Genomic DNA, 17339 nt, shown 5'->3' with positions numbered 1-17339 from the left:
TAAAGTTTAATGCGTTGCCACGGCAACAGTATCTAAGATATCAATAATCCTTTCACAGGTCTACATCTGCCGTGTGTCTACATTATACACATAAAGTTAAGCAAATCGGGTAAAAATAAGACAGTGATTTCAAAGCATTTTGAAAGTGACACACTTTCTGCTGCCAGTTGGTGGCGCTATAACTTTGACTCACAAATGTCACATCCATGTGATCAGCCTCTTACAACTAACACACTGCTGAAGTTTCATGAAGATCAGTTAATGTATGCAGAAGTTATAACACACTTTCTGTTTGAATTATTCGCCATAAATTCGTTTCCTTGCCACGGCCAAACCGTTCGAGATATCAAAAATCCGTCCGCAATTTAGCATCCTCAATGTCTTGACTTCATGCCGACCGAGTTTGGAGGCGAATGGATGAATTTCCTAGGAGGAGTACATCAAATTCCACAGCATGCGTTTCCAAACAACCCATAATAGCTGACTTCCTGTTGGTCTGGCGTAAAACTTAGAGCACGAAAGTTGTTCGGCCCGATGAGGTCTATATGTGTACCGAGTTTCATATTATTACATGCAAGCGTGTCTGATTTATGGACAAGTGTTCGGATCCCGTTCCAGGGGGTGCTGTCGAGGCCCCCTGCCACGCCCGGGTACCAGCTTCAGTCCGGCCCTGATGGCCGCGGGTTCTGACCTGTGTGCAAAATTTCAAGAGTTTTCGAGCATGTTAAGGGCCCCAAAAGTGCCCGAAAGGTTGACAAAATAATAATAATAATAATAATAATAATAATAATAATAATAATAATCCTACCGAAAACAATAGGGCCTTCGCCCTTTCAGGGCTTGGGCCCTAATAATCCTACCGAAAACAATAGGGCCTTCGCCCTTTCAGGGCTTGGGCCCTAATAAAATAATCCTTACGGAAACAATAGGGCCTTCGCCCTTTCAGGGCTTGGGCCCTAATAATCCTACCGGAAACAATAGGGCCTTCGCCCTTTCAGGGCTTGGGCCCTAATAATAATAATAATAATCCTAACGAAAACAATAGGGCTCTGCACCCTTTCAGGGCTTGGGCCCTAATAATAATAATAAACAATAATCCTACCGAAAACAATAGGGCCTTTGCCCTTTCAGGGCTTGGGCCCTAATAATCCTACCGAATTCGCCCTTTCAGGGCTTGGGCCCTAATAATCCTTACGGAAACAATAGGGCCTTCGCCCTTTCAGGGCTTGGGCCCTAATAATCCTACCGAAAACAATAGGGCCTTCGCCCTTTCAGGGCTTGGGCCCTAATAATAAACAATAATCCTACCGAAAACAATAGGGCTCTTCGCCCTTTCAGGGCTTGGGCCCTAATAATGCTTACGAAAACAATAGGGCTCTGCGCCCTTTCAGGGCTTGGGCCCTAATAATCCTACCGGAAACAATAGGGCCTTCGCCCTTTCAGGGCTTGGGCCCTAATAAAATTGTATGTGTATATATATGTTTTAGAGGCATGTTAAATCATTAGATTTTCTGCATTAGATACAAACTGATTTTTATGGTTTTCAATTGAATTAGTTACTGAATGTTTATTGCCATGACATTGGGTTGGAGGAAGATTTGTTTTTAGAAACTTTAATAACCTTTTGTATTCTCAGCTTACTGTAAGTTAGTTTTGGACAGTTTTCACTGACTTACTAGCAGCTCTTTATATTTTAATGAAAACTTAAAAGTAGCACAAATCAGGTAGTGTTAAAGACACCTTTATTCTGCTGGAGGGTTCACACTAGAACAGAGTTTTAGACATTCAGCATTTTGGGTGATATACCAATGGGCAAATATGACGATTTAGTAAATTGTTTCTATGATGCCTGTAACCATGCAGTGCCACTTTCATAAAAATAGGAAAGTATTATTATTATTATTATTATTTGTCGCATCTTTTTTTCTTCTTGCTACTTGGCAAGTTACTAGGGCTTAAATGTATTTGTTTCCTCCAAATGATGCTTATTATTGCTAACTTAGTCACTGTTAATTCTTTAATTGAGTTTCCATTATCAAAATCAGCTGGTTTAATCACTCGCAGCTATTTGAATGCTTGTGTTTTAAATATTATTGACGACATATACAAATAAGCTTTTCACACTACCAACAACAATGTTGGTTTCCAGTTTTGGTCCCCATCGACTTCCATAGTATTTTCGTCCCCGATACTATGGAAGTCAATGGGGACCAACATTCTTCAAAATATCTTTTGTGCTCACACATCAACCCAACCTGGATTATGTCACTGAATCGTGATAACAATGGTATACAAGTTACTAACTCATTGTAAGAACTAGTTGACCCCTGGTTAACAATATGACGTGTGAAAAGCCTATATGTGTAAAACAGAAAAGAGTTGTTATTGTATAAAGCAGTAGTAATATAAGTATCATTGAGCTTCACAACAACTGGATTTATTTATTTTCCCCCAAAAGGTGTTTATTATATTAGAAATAAAGATTTATGAGCAACAAATCTGGGTGTCTTATTTAAGAAGTTCAGCGTATAATACTGTACCGCACACCATCTTTGTAGATATATTCAGTTTATTAATTTATGAAATAATTTATACTTTTTTTTTACATGAAATAAAACATCAAAACTGTTCATGTCTGATGAAATAGGATGCAAGAAATGGGAATGAGAGCCTGTTCATAGGATTCTGTGGCCTCTTGTGAGCACAACTGCCACTTGCCAGGATCCGTGGGTCGATGGAAAGGATCCACGTTCTTCAGTTATGACCTCATGTTTGTGCTGACAGTTGCATGAAGTGGAAGAACGAAGTCATGCCACTCTCCTGGCATCTGCTGGAGGCGTTGCCATGAGGATTCTGCTGAAACAAGCAGACAGAGTGACATACAAGCCCATCTTGTGTGTGTGTGTGTGCGCAGACAGAGTATTTTTAGAGAAGTCTACTGGTGCTCATTTCTAGATACAAAGAAACTCAAATGCTGACATCAAACATAAGATGATATAACTGGAATCTTGAGATCATGTGAACGTGCACTACCATATCAAATTTATTTGTTTTTGTAAGATCAAAATGACTGGAAAAATGCGTGTGACTCACCGCCGGCCAGCCGTGCTGATCTCAGTAAGCGGTCAGCGAGGCTGAAGGTGTGTTTCTCCCACAGGTTGATCTGCAGGTTGGCCTGCTGGAGCTCCTGAAGTGAGACTCTGCTGAAGCTCATCTGGAGAGACTCGGTCTTCTTCAGTGCAGTTCTCTGCACCAGCTCTCTCTCTCCAGGAAGATGAAGAATCCTGGGGAGAACACACACTATTACTGCAACTGACATCAAATGCCAACATGACTAATATATCCTTGTGGAGAGGAGACAACAGATACATATCCATACAGTACCAATCAAAATTTGTGTTTTTTATTTATTTATTTTTTACATAAATTCATACTTTCATTCCAGAAGGACGCATTAAACCAGGGTTCCTCAAACTCGGTCCTGGAGGGCCGCTGTCCTGCACAGTTTAGCTCCAACACTGATCAAACACACCTGAGCAAGCTAATCAATGTCTTCAGCATCACTGGAAACTCACAGCTAGGTGTGTTTGATCAGGGTTGGAGCTAAACTGTGCAGGACAGTGGCCCTCCAGGACCGAGTTTGAGGAACCCTGCATTAAACCAATCAAAAGTGGCTGAAAACATGTTTTTTTTTTTTTTTTACATTAAATAACAACTTAGCTGAAAATGATGCGGAATAAAAAGAATCCTGTTTACATGTACCTTAGCAAAGTTAATGATTTGGTTAGCAATGTCCAGGAATCGGAGACAGGATACTAACTGAATGTCTTTCTAATGATTAATAAAGGTGGAAATCTTTCATAATTTGCAGTGAAATTTAATATTTTATGTTTATTTGTGCCAACTTTACACATTGTTCTATATTGTCGACTCACCCCTCGATGTAAGCTGTTTTTGAGACGGAGAGCTTCCACGCATCAGTGATGACAACTTTGAGCTGTCCTGCAGATCCCATCAGAATGTCTGTAACGTTATAGATAGATTAATTACAAGTGTTTTCATTATGAAATAGGCCAAGTTATATTTGATAAGAGTATTTATAATGAGCATTGGAAGATAAATGACATGAAAAGCTCATAAAACCCTGCTGAAGTAAACAGCTAAAACCAGCCTAAGCTAAGCTGGTCTTCCTGCCGGGTCAAGCTGGTGTTCAACTGGTGTCCCAGCTTGACCAGCCGGATCAGCTAAAAAAGAAGCTGGTTTTAGCTGTTTGTTTTTGTTTGTTTGTTTGTTTTCAGCAGGAAAGACAGTATATTTGTCATTCTCTAATCCACACACAGTCTGTTCTGGCAGAAAAGCCCAGAGTCCCAGTGTGTGTGTGAGACAGTCTCGTACCGTTAGTGTGTGTCAGGAACTGTAGTTGTGCTTTAAGCAGCAGGTGATCTGAAGTGAACAGCTCCACATCGCCACCTAGTGAATGTCTCTGCTGTGAAAGAATAGATCAGATCATTCACCTCAGAACATGAGCAGATGTTTGCATGATCATGTTGATTTGTTCTTTACACTTCCTGCTAATCTATTTTTTCTTCCTTTTACTTGTTTTTGATGGCTTTAACATTAGCATAGACATTGCTCATTACTTCACCATTATAATGCACTCCCACAAGTTCGGTTCAACCGATGTGCTAACTTCAGTTTTGAGGACAATAATTTGCTCCCATGGTTTCAATTGGGTCAGTTATTCAAGCATCTGCAATATTTACTGCTCCTGATCTACTCTCCTGATACTTGAATATTTATTAACTTATTGTTTCATTTAATTTAATAATTTTTCTCTCCCCATTACATTTTTTAATCATCATAAATTAAGTATAATTGAAATACTTAAACTCTCAAAATTGGTTAGGCATATGGATTTCATTTTCTAGCGATTTTTGAGTCCAAATTATTTAGTAAAATTTATATTTTGCATAAAAAAATGTTTAGTTTAGTACATTTGCTTCACAGCAAAATTAAACTTCTATAACATTTTTACACTTTTTATTTAATACAGTGATTTCACTTATGCTATAATCTGATGAGTAATTTCATTTCATTTCATTTCATAACAGAGCCTATTAGCAATTTCATTGGGAAAAAAGGTATAGGATTGACTCTGAAATAATTGTCACTAACTTTTTACCTTTATTTTTAACCTTAATTTAAGCAATTTCCACTTTTTTTAATAAGCTATAACATTTTTTTCATCTTAATATAAAAAAGTATAAATAACTTAGAATTTAATACAGCAACTGTACTTTATATATATGTTCTCTCTCTCTCTCTCTCTCTCTCTCTCTCTCTCTCTCTCTCTCCCTCTCTCCTCTCTCTCTCTCTCTCTCTCTCTCTCTCTCTCTCTCTCTCTCTCTCTCTCTCTCTCTCTCTCTCTCTCTCTCTATATATATATATATGTAAACAAAATATTTGATAAAGCTGTAATGAGATCAGATGAGTTTGACTGATCTTACCTTTGGGCTGAGTGAGTTCCAGACCGAGCGCTGAGTGTGTGTGTTCTCCAGACTGAAGTCTGCCAGATGGAGGAAAGTCTCACCCAGAAAGAGCTTGCGCTTGAGTCCTCTGGAGTGCCAGACTGAGACCTGAACCACACTGCTGACCAGCTGCTCACACTCAAGTGCACACTGCAAACACAACACCTGCATGAGGACCACTGCACTCAAGTGCACACTGCAAACACAACACCTGCATCTCTACTCATAAACCTCATTACAAACCTCAATCCATAACCAGGCAGGCCACTTTAAAAATATGCAATGTATTTGTATTTATGTTCAAATAATAACAATACTTAATAAAAAAAAAAAAAGATTTAATATATGTTAAATGTCACAATTAAATAGTGAATAATTTTTAACTGCAACTTTAACATTTTTAATTTACCAACACAACAACCAATGAGAACAATGAACTGCAGTACTGACAGTTTGACACAAGATGGCTGACCACAAATCATTCAGGGCAAAGGTTTTTTAATTACTGTGATTGGTTGTGAACTTTAACAAAAAATATTTTGCCCACTCAGTATCTGTTTGTAAACTTGACTTCACTAAAAACATTTTTTTTTAACTCTAACCAATTATGTTTGTTTATCTCACCCCTTGCAGGGTCATTATAGTTAACTAAAAATAAAACAAAAACATTTTTGATTCCTGAAATAAAATAAACATTAACTGAAATAAAATAAATAACAACATATAAACTTAACATACTTTTTTTAAGTAGTTGGCAAAATGTCTAATTTTCAGTTAGTTTAATTTGATGTACTAAAAAAATCCTAAAACTAAAATACAGAATTATAAAAAAAAAACTATATAGGCATATTTAAAAAAGAATACAAAAAAATGACAAAAATACAGAACTAAATTACTAAAACTTTAACTAAGATTACAATAAAAAAGTGTAAAAAAATAGAAACCAATTCAAAGTAATAATACAACTATTTAGTATCTCGATGATACAAATATAACACTTTCATTGTTGATTTTTTTGTTGTTGTTTTTAAACAAAGTTCACTAGTAACTTTTTACTGCTTGTAAATACTCACTGTAAATGTTTCATTGTAAACCGGGTTATTTCCCCTCTTGACTGTTGTTTTCATCTTATTATTGTGACATTTCTTCGGAAGCAAACGGACCTTTACATATCTGTTTGTTCAGAAAGATACAACATTTCTTGTCAGACCAACTGTATATGAGCAAAATATGTTACAGCAACGATGTTCTCCTAACATTATTATGCAAACATTTATTGTAATAAACAGCAAACCCACACTCTATCAAAACAACTTACGGATGACATTTCTTTTTCATATCTCCAAACATCAGATTTCTGCAGGCTTTGATAGTTATCTCCAAACAGGACGTCCTGTTGTTGTACCCAAAGGCAACCTCTATTTCTCCAGTCACGCTGTTTTCAAAGAACCCACAATCCATTCCTGTGCTGCTGTTGCTGTCCTGTACAAAACATGTCTTGGAATGAATTCATATTTCATTTAAATTTTAATATATACAGTGCTATGCATAAGTTTAGACACCCATGCTAAAGTTGACTAAAAAGAGGAATAAAAAATCATCTTTTGGAAATTGAACTTAATGCCTTAATTTAAAAAATTAGGAAAAATCCAACCTTTAAGGACAAATATTCTCTTTGTGAATGAATAATGTATCGTAAATAAATAAAGTTCCCTTGGCCTTTGGAATTAAAATAGCCCCACATCATCACATAGCCTTCACCATACCTAGAGATTGGCATGGTTTTATTTCAGTTAGCCTAATAGCTGGTTTGATTTGCATTGAGAGATGATCTTATGGAAAGTACTCCATGCCAATCTCTAGGTATGGTGAAGGCTATGTGATGATGTGGGGCTATTTTAATTCCAAAGGCCAAGGGAACTTTATCAGGATGCATAGTATCCTGGATCCATGAAGTAACTGGCCTTTAAAAATAAAAATCTGCCTGCCTCTATGGGAATTTAACATAGGGGTGTCCAAACTTATGCACCCTGTATTTTAAGGAAGAACATTTATTTATTTACGATACATTATTCATTCACAAAGAAAATTGGTGTCCTTAAAGGTTGGATTTTTCCTAATTTTTTTAAATTAAGGCATTAAGTTCAATTTCCAAAAGATGATTTTTTATTCCTCTTTTTAGTCAACTTTAGCATGGGTGTCTAAACTTATGCATAGCACTGTATATATTTTATATATATATATATATATATATATATATATATATATATATATATATATATATATATATATATATATATATATATATATATATATATATATATATATATATATATATATATATATATAAAACATTTTCAACATAAGCCTGTAATCTATTAAACGTTGATGCCATAAAAGGCTATCTTGCAGACTTTTGCAGACTACAGGTTTTTTTTTTTTTTTTACAGAAGGTTTTGCACTTGTTATCAGATTAAACAGAAACCGTATGTGAATACACACCCTGTGCTCATCGCTGTATGCGGATGTATATGAAACATCGTCATCTGTCAGGTAAACAGTGCTTGATGATGCGTACTGCTCCGAGGATTTGGTGTTCTGGGAAAGATCGGGAAGACTGGGAGCTTTGGACAGCTGTGAGGGAACAATATCAGTTAGAACACGTCACACTAATGCCAAACATTTAGTCAGGGTCATTAGATGTCAAATGAATCGAAAGAACATTTGAAAACCTCTGAACATTTGAATGAAGTCTCTTCTGTTCACCAAGGCTGCACTTGATGAGAATACAGTAAAACAGCAATATTGTGAAATATCATTACAATTTAAAATAACTGTTTTCTATTTTAATATATTTTAAAATGTAATTTATTCCTGTGATCAAAGCTGAATTTTCAGCATCGTTACTCCAGTCTTCAGTGTCAGATGATCCTTCAGAAATCATTCTAATATTTTTGATTTGCTGCTCAAAAAACATTTATTATGATTACCAATGCTGAAAACAGTTGTGCTGCTTAATATTATTATGAATTTATAATATTTTTAATGGAAACGTGATTAACTAAGCTAGGTAAAAAAAGAAAAAGAAATAATAATAATAATAATAATACTTTTATTCAGTGACAGTAAAACATTTATAATGTTATAAAATAAAATGTGTCTTAAACCCTCCTAATTCCGCATTCAGGTCCGTTTTGACCAAGAAGAGGTAAATAACAGTATATATATATATATATATATACATATATATATATATATATATATATACATATATATATACATATATTAACCTTTTAAACTTAATTGTTACACATTTTGCATTTGGTCCATTTTGACCTGAAAGTGAATTGTGTTTACACATGAAGTTATGCTGATTTTCTTCTTTTTTTTCTTCAAAATCTTCACACACATTCCCACTGCAGGATTGCATTTAGTTTAGAAACATGCTTGTGCATACACACACAATAATTTAAAATTAAATTAAATTAATGTCTACTACCATTCAAAAGTTTGGGATATTTTTTTTTAAAACTAATTCTGTTCTTTCACTCTTTCTATTCACCAAAGAATTCTAGTAAAGTTTCTACAAAAATATTAAGAATATAAATAGTTCTCTACATTGAAAACTGTAAGAACTATTATTAGTAATTGAGCACCAAATGATTTCTGAAGGATCATGTGACACTGAAGACAGGAGTAATGATGTTGAAAATACAGCTTTGAACACATGAGTAAATTACATCGTAGAATACTGAACACATTTTAATCAAATAAATGCAGCCTTGATAAGAGACTTCAAAAGTTCAAAGGTTTCGTTCAATTTATTTTACAACTAAGAATGCCATTGACTGCACAGTTCTGCCCTAGTTAAACCTGATTGGCAGGAAATCTATGGTATTTATCAAGAACTTTATAGAAACGAGTTGCTTAGTCGATCTTAATTTAGATCTTCATTCAGAGGCCAGAGGAGAACTGACTCATTGCTGTTGATGTCTTGACATCAATTCAATTCAATTCAATTCAATAAAACATTTAAAAAAAAAAAAAAACAGTTTATGAAAACGTCCATCTCTTACATTGCAGGCTCTGTCGAGGGCGCCCTCTGAAAGACTCTTGCGTCTCGAGTTAATGCGCCCGTAATCCACAGTCAGCTGACCGGCTTCCACACTCAAATCATTCTGAGACTTGGAGAGCTCTAGCATCAGGAAAAGACAACAACATCTGGATCAGGCAGTTGTAGACACTTTTTGGGATCTCTGAGTTATTACAATGTTATTACATTGAACAATTACCATGAAAAGGTTCTAGTTTTGTTCTCTTACTTTTTATGTGAGCACTGACAGACATCATGAGGTTCTCCATAGATTTAGTAAATGGCTTTGACATTTTGGGATCCTATATGGCAAATGCACACAAACAAATTATAAGGTGATGAAGAAACAGAAAAAAAAAAAAAAATACATATTATTCTTTTCACCTCTGATCTGTTAAATGATGGGACCACTTTAAAGGGAGGAGGAGTTGGAGGCACGACTGCAATGAAGCTAAAACCAAATAACAAAATTAATAACACATTAAAATGATTGATTAAAAACAGATTAAAGAATTGTCGTGAAGCAAAGGAGGTTATTATAATGTTCTCCAACCTGAGCCGTTGATAAGACTGTAATAGTTTGTCTCCGGTGGTCTCATGACTGTTTTCTGGAAACACAAAAAGACAGCATTCATGTATTAATATTGACATTTGAAATCATCATGCAAAAATATATGTATTGTGAACGTAGATTGCTTATATTTATAGTACATGAGAAATTCCCACGTTTACCTGATGTACATGTCCTGAAATATTAAGTTAAAATTTAAATAATTTAACAAAACATTTATATGTTCACAGTTCTCTGATGCTGGTTAATAAAATATATTATCTTTTTTAATAGCTTAATTGATTTATTTTAATAGTTTTTATTTTAAAATTATTTATTTAAATTGTAAATTATTATGAAGTGATTCATTATTAGCTTTTCATCAACTGACAAACCCCTGCAGTTTCACCAAAAACTTCACAAACCCCAGTTCAGGAAATAATGTGTAAAAACAAGTCGTGTGACATTACAGTGAGCCGTGAAAAAGTGTTCAGTGCTTATATATTTCATTGTAAGTCAGTGTAAATTCAGTTTTTTCAACACAATTATCATCAATAATTGTTTCTCTTGGCTAATTAAAGCAGACAAACCTTTGACATCCGTAAATTTCTTTGCTTGCTGCTCCATAAACCATTCACCAGATTTGATCTTAAATTCCCTGAAAAAAAAAAAAAAAAAAGATTTAAAAAAAACCCCCTCATTTGTCCTTATGTCATCTATCTAAAGATTTAGCAACACTTTACAATAAGGTTTCATTTGGTAATATTAGTTAACTACATTAGTTAACATGAACTAGCAATGAACAATACTTTCACAGCATTTATTAATCTTGGCTGGTGTTAATCTCAGAATTGACCAAACACATAAAACTGTTAACATCAGTTAATATACTGTGAACTAAAATGAACATTTTATTAAAGGAATAGTTCACTTAAAAATTAAAAGTCTGTCATCATATGGCGCTTTTCCACTACACAGTACCAGCTCGCCTTGGCTCGCCTCGACTCGACTCGGCTTTGTTTGGTTTTCCACTGTGTAAAAGTTGTACCTGTTTCCAGGTACTTTTTTTCGTACCACCTCCTGCGAGGTTCTAAGCAAGCTGAGGCGATACTAAAATGTGACGTGAAAACACGGCAGACTGCTGATTGGTCAGAGAGAATCGTCACTATTCACTGCGTCATCATTGCACGCGCCAGACGGAGTATCCTGAATAAAAACACCAAAAACAAAAACAAAAACATCCAAAAACTGCATACACTCGATTTCCTCCATTGTCCTGTGTTTGTGGGTAGCGGGGGTGTGTCGCGTAGAAGATTAAGTCACGGCAGTTTCCTGCGGTGTCGCTATCACGACCCGGTAACGTTACTATTGTGGCGGTACTATCTGCAATGGAAAACGGAGCGAAAAGCGAGCCGAGCCGAGACGAGGCAAGTTGAGTCGAGTCGAGTTGAGCTGCTACTGGTAGCTAATGGAAAAGTGCCAATATACTCTCACTCAAGTTGTTTCAAACCTGTATGAGTTTCTTTCTTCTGTTGAACACAAAGGAAGATATTCTGAAGAATGTCGGTAACCAGACAGTTGACGGACCCCATTGACTTCAATAGTAAGTCAATAGGGTCCATCAACTGTTTGGTTTCCGACAGAAGAAAGAAATGAATACAGATTTGAAACAACTTGAGAGTGAGTAAATGATGACAGAATTTAAATTTTTAAGTGAACTATTCCTTTAACTAACATATAAAGGTTGATAAATGCTGTATATATTTTTTTTTTGGGTTGCATTAACTAATGTTAACAATTAAACTTACTGTAAAGTGTTACTAAAGCTTTGAAATTGGTTTAATAATGAATGTAATTTCTGACACATATTCAGAGCCAGAGCCAGCAGAGGGGCGTCAGAAGTAAGGAAAATGGTCAATGACGTAACGTATATCCTCAGCTAGAAACACTTATGTGGCCCATTCAAGTATTTGTCGGACCATAAACAAACCTTTCGCTTCTACAACTCTAAATCTAAAGCTATGAGCAAAATACACATGGCAGAGAATTGAATAATATTACTTCATAAAACATTTGAAGTATATATATATCATCATACCTTTAGCCTACTCTGTAGAGCCAGTTCAGGAAGTTCGTAGGTTAATGTGTCAAATGTGACTGGAAACACTGTCCTTGACTAAAATGTTGCTATAGTAGCCTAATATTAAAGCTAGAAAGCCTTTGCACTTGGCAAATGTGATTTTTTAAAGTCTTAAATCCCCATTAGGTTTAGGATTAGGATTAGGACTTTAACAACGGGAGTGATACCGTAATTTGGCAGGGAGATTCAAATTAGATTCAAATTAGATTCGAAGGTATTATATAAAGCCATGAGTGATGTTTTGTTTTTACCTGAATGCATGACACATTGTGCACTTCCACTCTCTTGCGGACCGGACGACCCGACAGCGGTTACAGATGCGGTGACTGCATCCACAGCACACTGAACCACAGTCCCAGAACTTCCCTAGAGGTCGCTGACATCTCGCACACGATCTCTGACCATATGGACGAGTAATGGTCTTGGCACCCTGATGATAGACACCTTGAAGTTCTACCTTTAGCCTCCTAAAAAAAAAAAAAGTAGTTTGAAATGTTATTTTTTCATAGTACAATGCATTTTTAAATAAATACAAGAACGTTCCCAGACAGCAACATAGTGTCGGCCCAGATCCGGCCCACACGCGTGGAATCCACGTGTACCAGATGTGGCCCGGATCTGGGCCGACACTATGTTGCCGTCTGGGAACATAGGGAAGAATTAGGACGTTCGGCAGAACCATTTTCGGACCTGATTCTGTCTGCTTCAATGGTTCGAAGTGCTTTGTCTCTCTGAAGAACCTCCAGGACTCGTTCTCTCTCCAGAGCCTGGAACAATCCGAGGTCCATAGGGCAGAGTTGATAGTGTCGGTTTTCCCAGTTTTCCTCTTCGAGTTTCATTTCAGTTCACAGTTCAGTTCAGTTCAGTTCAGTTCGGTTCAGAAGACACCACTCTGCTTAGATTCTGAAAAACTGTTCAATGACCAAAATATGGTGGTGTTTTTATTTGGCTTTCCATCGATTAACGTGTTTAATAAATGTATAATAATATGTTCAATTTAGTACAATTAATTTTATTTAAAACAAATGCTTAAAAAGGTATATTTTTGTGAGTTCACAGTCAGTGCAGATCAAGCTGCTGCTAACCCATTCTCATGAGAAAACGTAACAATTTGACTAGTAGGCGACATAAAGTACAGTGAAAATATAATAAAACATTGTCTATTCCTAACGCTTAATGGGGCGCACCAATACAGGCAGCACAAAATAAATGTAAAAATAGTTTGACTGTGCGAAACACACCTTCGTAAAGACATAATGATTCGCTATTTCCCTATAGCGGCTAATGAATCAGAAAGCTTGCTAATAACATAGTTCTGCATTGCAAAATAAGTTGGATAAGCGAGTTATGTTCAATGATATTAGTTTATTTCAATAAACGGCAGGATTATATTGACTAAAGCCACTTTTTGTAATATTTATTCAAGATAACACTTTATTTCGATTGTCCACTTTAGACATTCAACTATAAGTAGCTTTGCCACTACATATTAACTAACTAACTGTCATTAGAGCATTAGTAGACTGTCTGTTTAATAAACACTTTATTTTGATGGTCTGCCAACACACATTCTACTGACTGTAAGTAATTTTGCAATTACATGTCAACTTATTCTAATAACCCAAACACTACTACAGTCTACTACAGTATACTAACGTCTGTCTACTACAGTCTACTAACATTCTACTATAGTCTATCAATAGTATACTATGATCTTTGTTTACTAATGTTTACTAATGTCTACTACAGTCTACTAATGGTCAAGTACAATCTTCTAATGTCTACTACGGTCACGTCTACTACAGTATACTAACGGTCTACTACGGTCTACTAATGTTTTGCTAACATTCCCATTAGGTTATAAAAAAAACGTAATTTCTGAACGTTCTCAAAACGTTCAAAACCTCCAGTTTTTTTAAACGTTTTTCTTGATTAGCCTATGAGAACATTCTGGAAACATTCCATTTAATCATTTTGCAATGTATATAAGGATGTATAAATAATGTTTTTGTACTAATATTTTGAGAACATAATTAAAGACCAGATAAACTTTGAATGAACATTCTATTAATGTTCCTGGAAGAATGTTTGTTTATAACTTTAAACTTTCCCTGTTAGCTGGATTGATAAAACATATTGTATTTTTTTTCTAATTAATCATTATATCAATGAAATGGTAATAGATTATCAGCCCTAGTTAAAACACAACAGATGACAAAACCAAAAGCCAAATCAAAAAGCAAATTTTTGAAATTATGTCATTCTGACAATGTGTGGGACGACCCAGCGACGATGAAACTGAGTCAATAGACCCTACACGGAATTCAGAGGAGTGTGGGAAGAGTCTGCTGTCATTTCCCACACTCTTCATGAGCTCATTTACGTGAAGTCACTTCGTTGCACTCATATCTGGTGAACTGCGCTTGTCATGCAATGGATGGGGTTAAGCGGGAACCCACAATGTCTGGCCTCGACAGCTCAACGTCAAAGGCTTTTGCTGCGAGAGCCACTTCCAGGAAAGGGTTTGTGTAACAAATGCCACAAGTATATGTACATAGTTGTGAGAAGAGTGGACAACCTGGTTCACATAGATCGAATGTCCTTAAGTTTGGCATCCCTTTATTTGAATTGCCAAACACTAGACAAACAAAACTAAACTGATCCACAGTGAATGGTCCAATTGGTTCAACTGAGCTACATGCATCCCTTAAAATCACAGAGGGTTTTAAATTAAGGACCCCCAAATATGATGACTGATTTTTGTTCTGACTGTTATTATAGTTTTACAATCAATTAAGCTCACGGTTTTCTAAATAATCTTTAAGCAGAATGAAATATTAATGTTGTCAAATTTGGTAAAACCACTGTTTTTAACATATTCCACATTTAAGTAATGTCTTTGGACACATTAACATTTGCAGCCCTAAAAATACATTGTCTTCATGGCAAGCTCAAAGTAGTAAGACAGCAATATTATTTAGATCTTACAAAATTAAAATGTTTACTAACATCCATGTTCTTCTCTAAAACACTTCATACCTTGCTGCTAACATACATTATAAACTTTACTCAACCTATATTTTGCAGCTCTGATAAAACTGCTTGTAATAATAATCGCTACATTGATTTTTCATGATAAAATATTGCATGCAAGCTTACCTTCCAGCTGGTGAGATGTGACAGCTCAAAGATCTGCAATCTCAACCCTATATAAAGACTCAACGCTGGTCGTCATTTTCCACTTCCTTCCTGTTCACATGATGATGACAGGTCTGTGAAACTTAAATAAATGAGCACGACAGTAACTTCATTTCAAGAGTGCTGTGCAAGGCCACAATTTGATTCTCATCTTTAAAGAGATAGTTTGAAGCTGAACATGCAATAAATTAAATAATAAAACCAGATTATGATTACTGAAGATTGCAGCATTTCATTTAGAATTTTTCTAACATGCTTTTTACCTTGATGATCTTAATCAGTTCCATTTTTGACTTTGACCTACTAGCCTTTAAATACAAACATGAAGGTCTACAGGGGTCCTCTCTGTGATATCATTTCCTGTTTTATGGTTTTCTTTTCACTTGACAGCAAAAAGTTTCCTGCTTGTTCATAACTTCTAATTTTGATTGTGACGTTTGATTTTTGGTTTCAAATATTAAAGTCCCCCTCTGGTAAAAATCAAAATTTAATTTTGTCTATATAGTGGTATATAGTATATCTAAGTGATATAATCGTTCAGTTTATGATACAAGCGTGAAAATTGGCATGAGCAGTCTCCATGGGTCACTTGACAAGAAAATTGTCCGAGCCACTTGAAATTTCAAGATTTTTCATTTTTCAAGATGGCCGACACCTTAGTGGAGCAGTTAAGTGATATAGTGGTTTATTTGGTGATACAAGCATGAAAATTGGCATGAGCAGTCTCTGATGGTCACTAGACAATAAGCCACCCACAGCTACTTGAAATTTCAAGATGGCGGCCATTTTTCAAGATGGCCGACACCTTAGTGGAGCAGTTAAGTGATATAGTGGTTTATTTGGTGATACAAGCATGAAAATTGGCATGAGCAGTCTCTGATGGTCACTAGACAATAAGCCACCAACAGTTACTTGAAATTTCAAGATGGCGGCCATTTTTCAAGATGGCCGACACCTTAGTGGAGCAGTTAAGTGATATAGTGGTTTATTTGGTGATACAAACATGAACATTGGCATGAGCAGTCTCTGATGGTCACTAGACAATAAGCCACCCACAGCTACTTGAAATTTCAAGATGGCGGCCATTTTTCAAGATGGCCACCACCTTAGTAGAGCAATTAGGCTCATGGCAATTTTCATGCTTGTATCACCAACTAAATGATTTCTTAAGCCTAATTGCTCCACTAAGGTGGTGGCCATCTTGAAAAATGGCCGCCATCTTGAAATTTCAAGTAGCTGTAGGTGGCTTATTGTCAAGTGACCCACAGAGACTGCTCATGCCAATTTTCATGCTTGTGTCACCAACTAAATTATTTCTTAAGCCTAATTGCTCCACTAAGGTCATCTTGAAATTTCAAGTGGCTCGGACAATTTTCTTGTCAAGTGACCCATGGAGACTGCTCATGCCAATTTTCACGCTTGTATCATAAACTGAACGATTCTGCCAAACATAAGCACTTAGCCGCTCCACTAATATGTCTATCCGGTGTTTTTAATATGCTTTAAGACAAACCATGTGCAAATTCATAAGTCAACCCCATTGCGGAGTATTTTCTCTTTAAAACTGCAGTGAACCACAAAACATGGCAAAACATGGTTTTTGAAAAAAAATTATGGGAGGTGCAAACTCAACTGGAGCTGAGCTGCTCTGTGATCTGGGTCTGGATTCACAAAACATTTCTTAAGAACTTAAAAAATTTCTTAAGATAAATTCTAAAAAGGTTGTGCAATTTGTCAGAAATTCTTAAGAACTTTTCTGAAGAACATGTTATTTTTGTTCTTAACAAGAAAACAACAGGCTTTGCTATTAACTGATTGATGATGGTTCTT

General features: G+C 35.7%; 1 protein-coding gene across 2 annotated transcripts; it reads right to left on the bottom strand.

Moving 5' to 3' along the window:
- Positions 1 to 2448: 2448 nt before the first annotated feature.
- Positions 2449 to 15603, bottom strand: sytl3 (synaptotagmin-like 3). 2 transcript variants are annotated; one of them, XM_081379486.1, is made up of 16 exons: positions 15471 to 15603; positions 13002 to 13222; positions 12563 to 12778; positions 10762 to 10829; positions 10175 to 10229; positions 10006 to 10072; positions 9851 to 9923; positions 9605 to 9723; positions 8031 to 8162; positions 6847 to 7010; positions 6602 to 6701; positions 5508 to 5678; positions 4396 to 4486; positions 3936 to 4023; positions 3094 to 3284; positions 2449 to 2853 (listed from the first exon to the last, which is right to left on the bottom strand). In XM_081379486.1, exons 2-16 carry the CDS (start codon positions 13148 to 13150, stop codon positions 2759 to 2761), a joined length of 1779 nt encoding a protein of 592 aa, XP_081235612.1. In that variant the 5' UTR covers positions 13151 to 13222; positions 15471 to 15603; the 3' UTR covers positions 2449 to 2758. The 2 variants fall into 2 exon arrangements, with proteins under 2 accessions (XP_081235612.1, XP_081235613.1); XM_081379487.1 differs by having other exon boundaries at positions 2665 to 2853; positions 4396 to 4483.
- Positions 15604 to 17339: the final 1736 nt, after the last annotated feature.

This window comes from Scardinius erythrophthalmus (assembly GCF_964197995.2).
Source record: "Scardinius erythrophthalmus genome assembly, chromosome: 11".
In the NCBI taxonomy this organism is placed as follows: Eukaryota; Metazoa; Chordata; class Actinopteri; order Cypriniformes; family Leuciscidae; genus Scardinius; species Scardinius erythrophthalmus.
The sequence above is the reverse complement of the archived record's forward strand: the minus strand, read 5'-3'. Positions and strand labels throughout refer to the sequence as shown.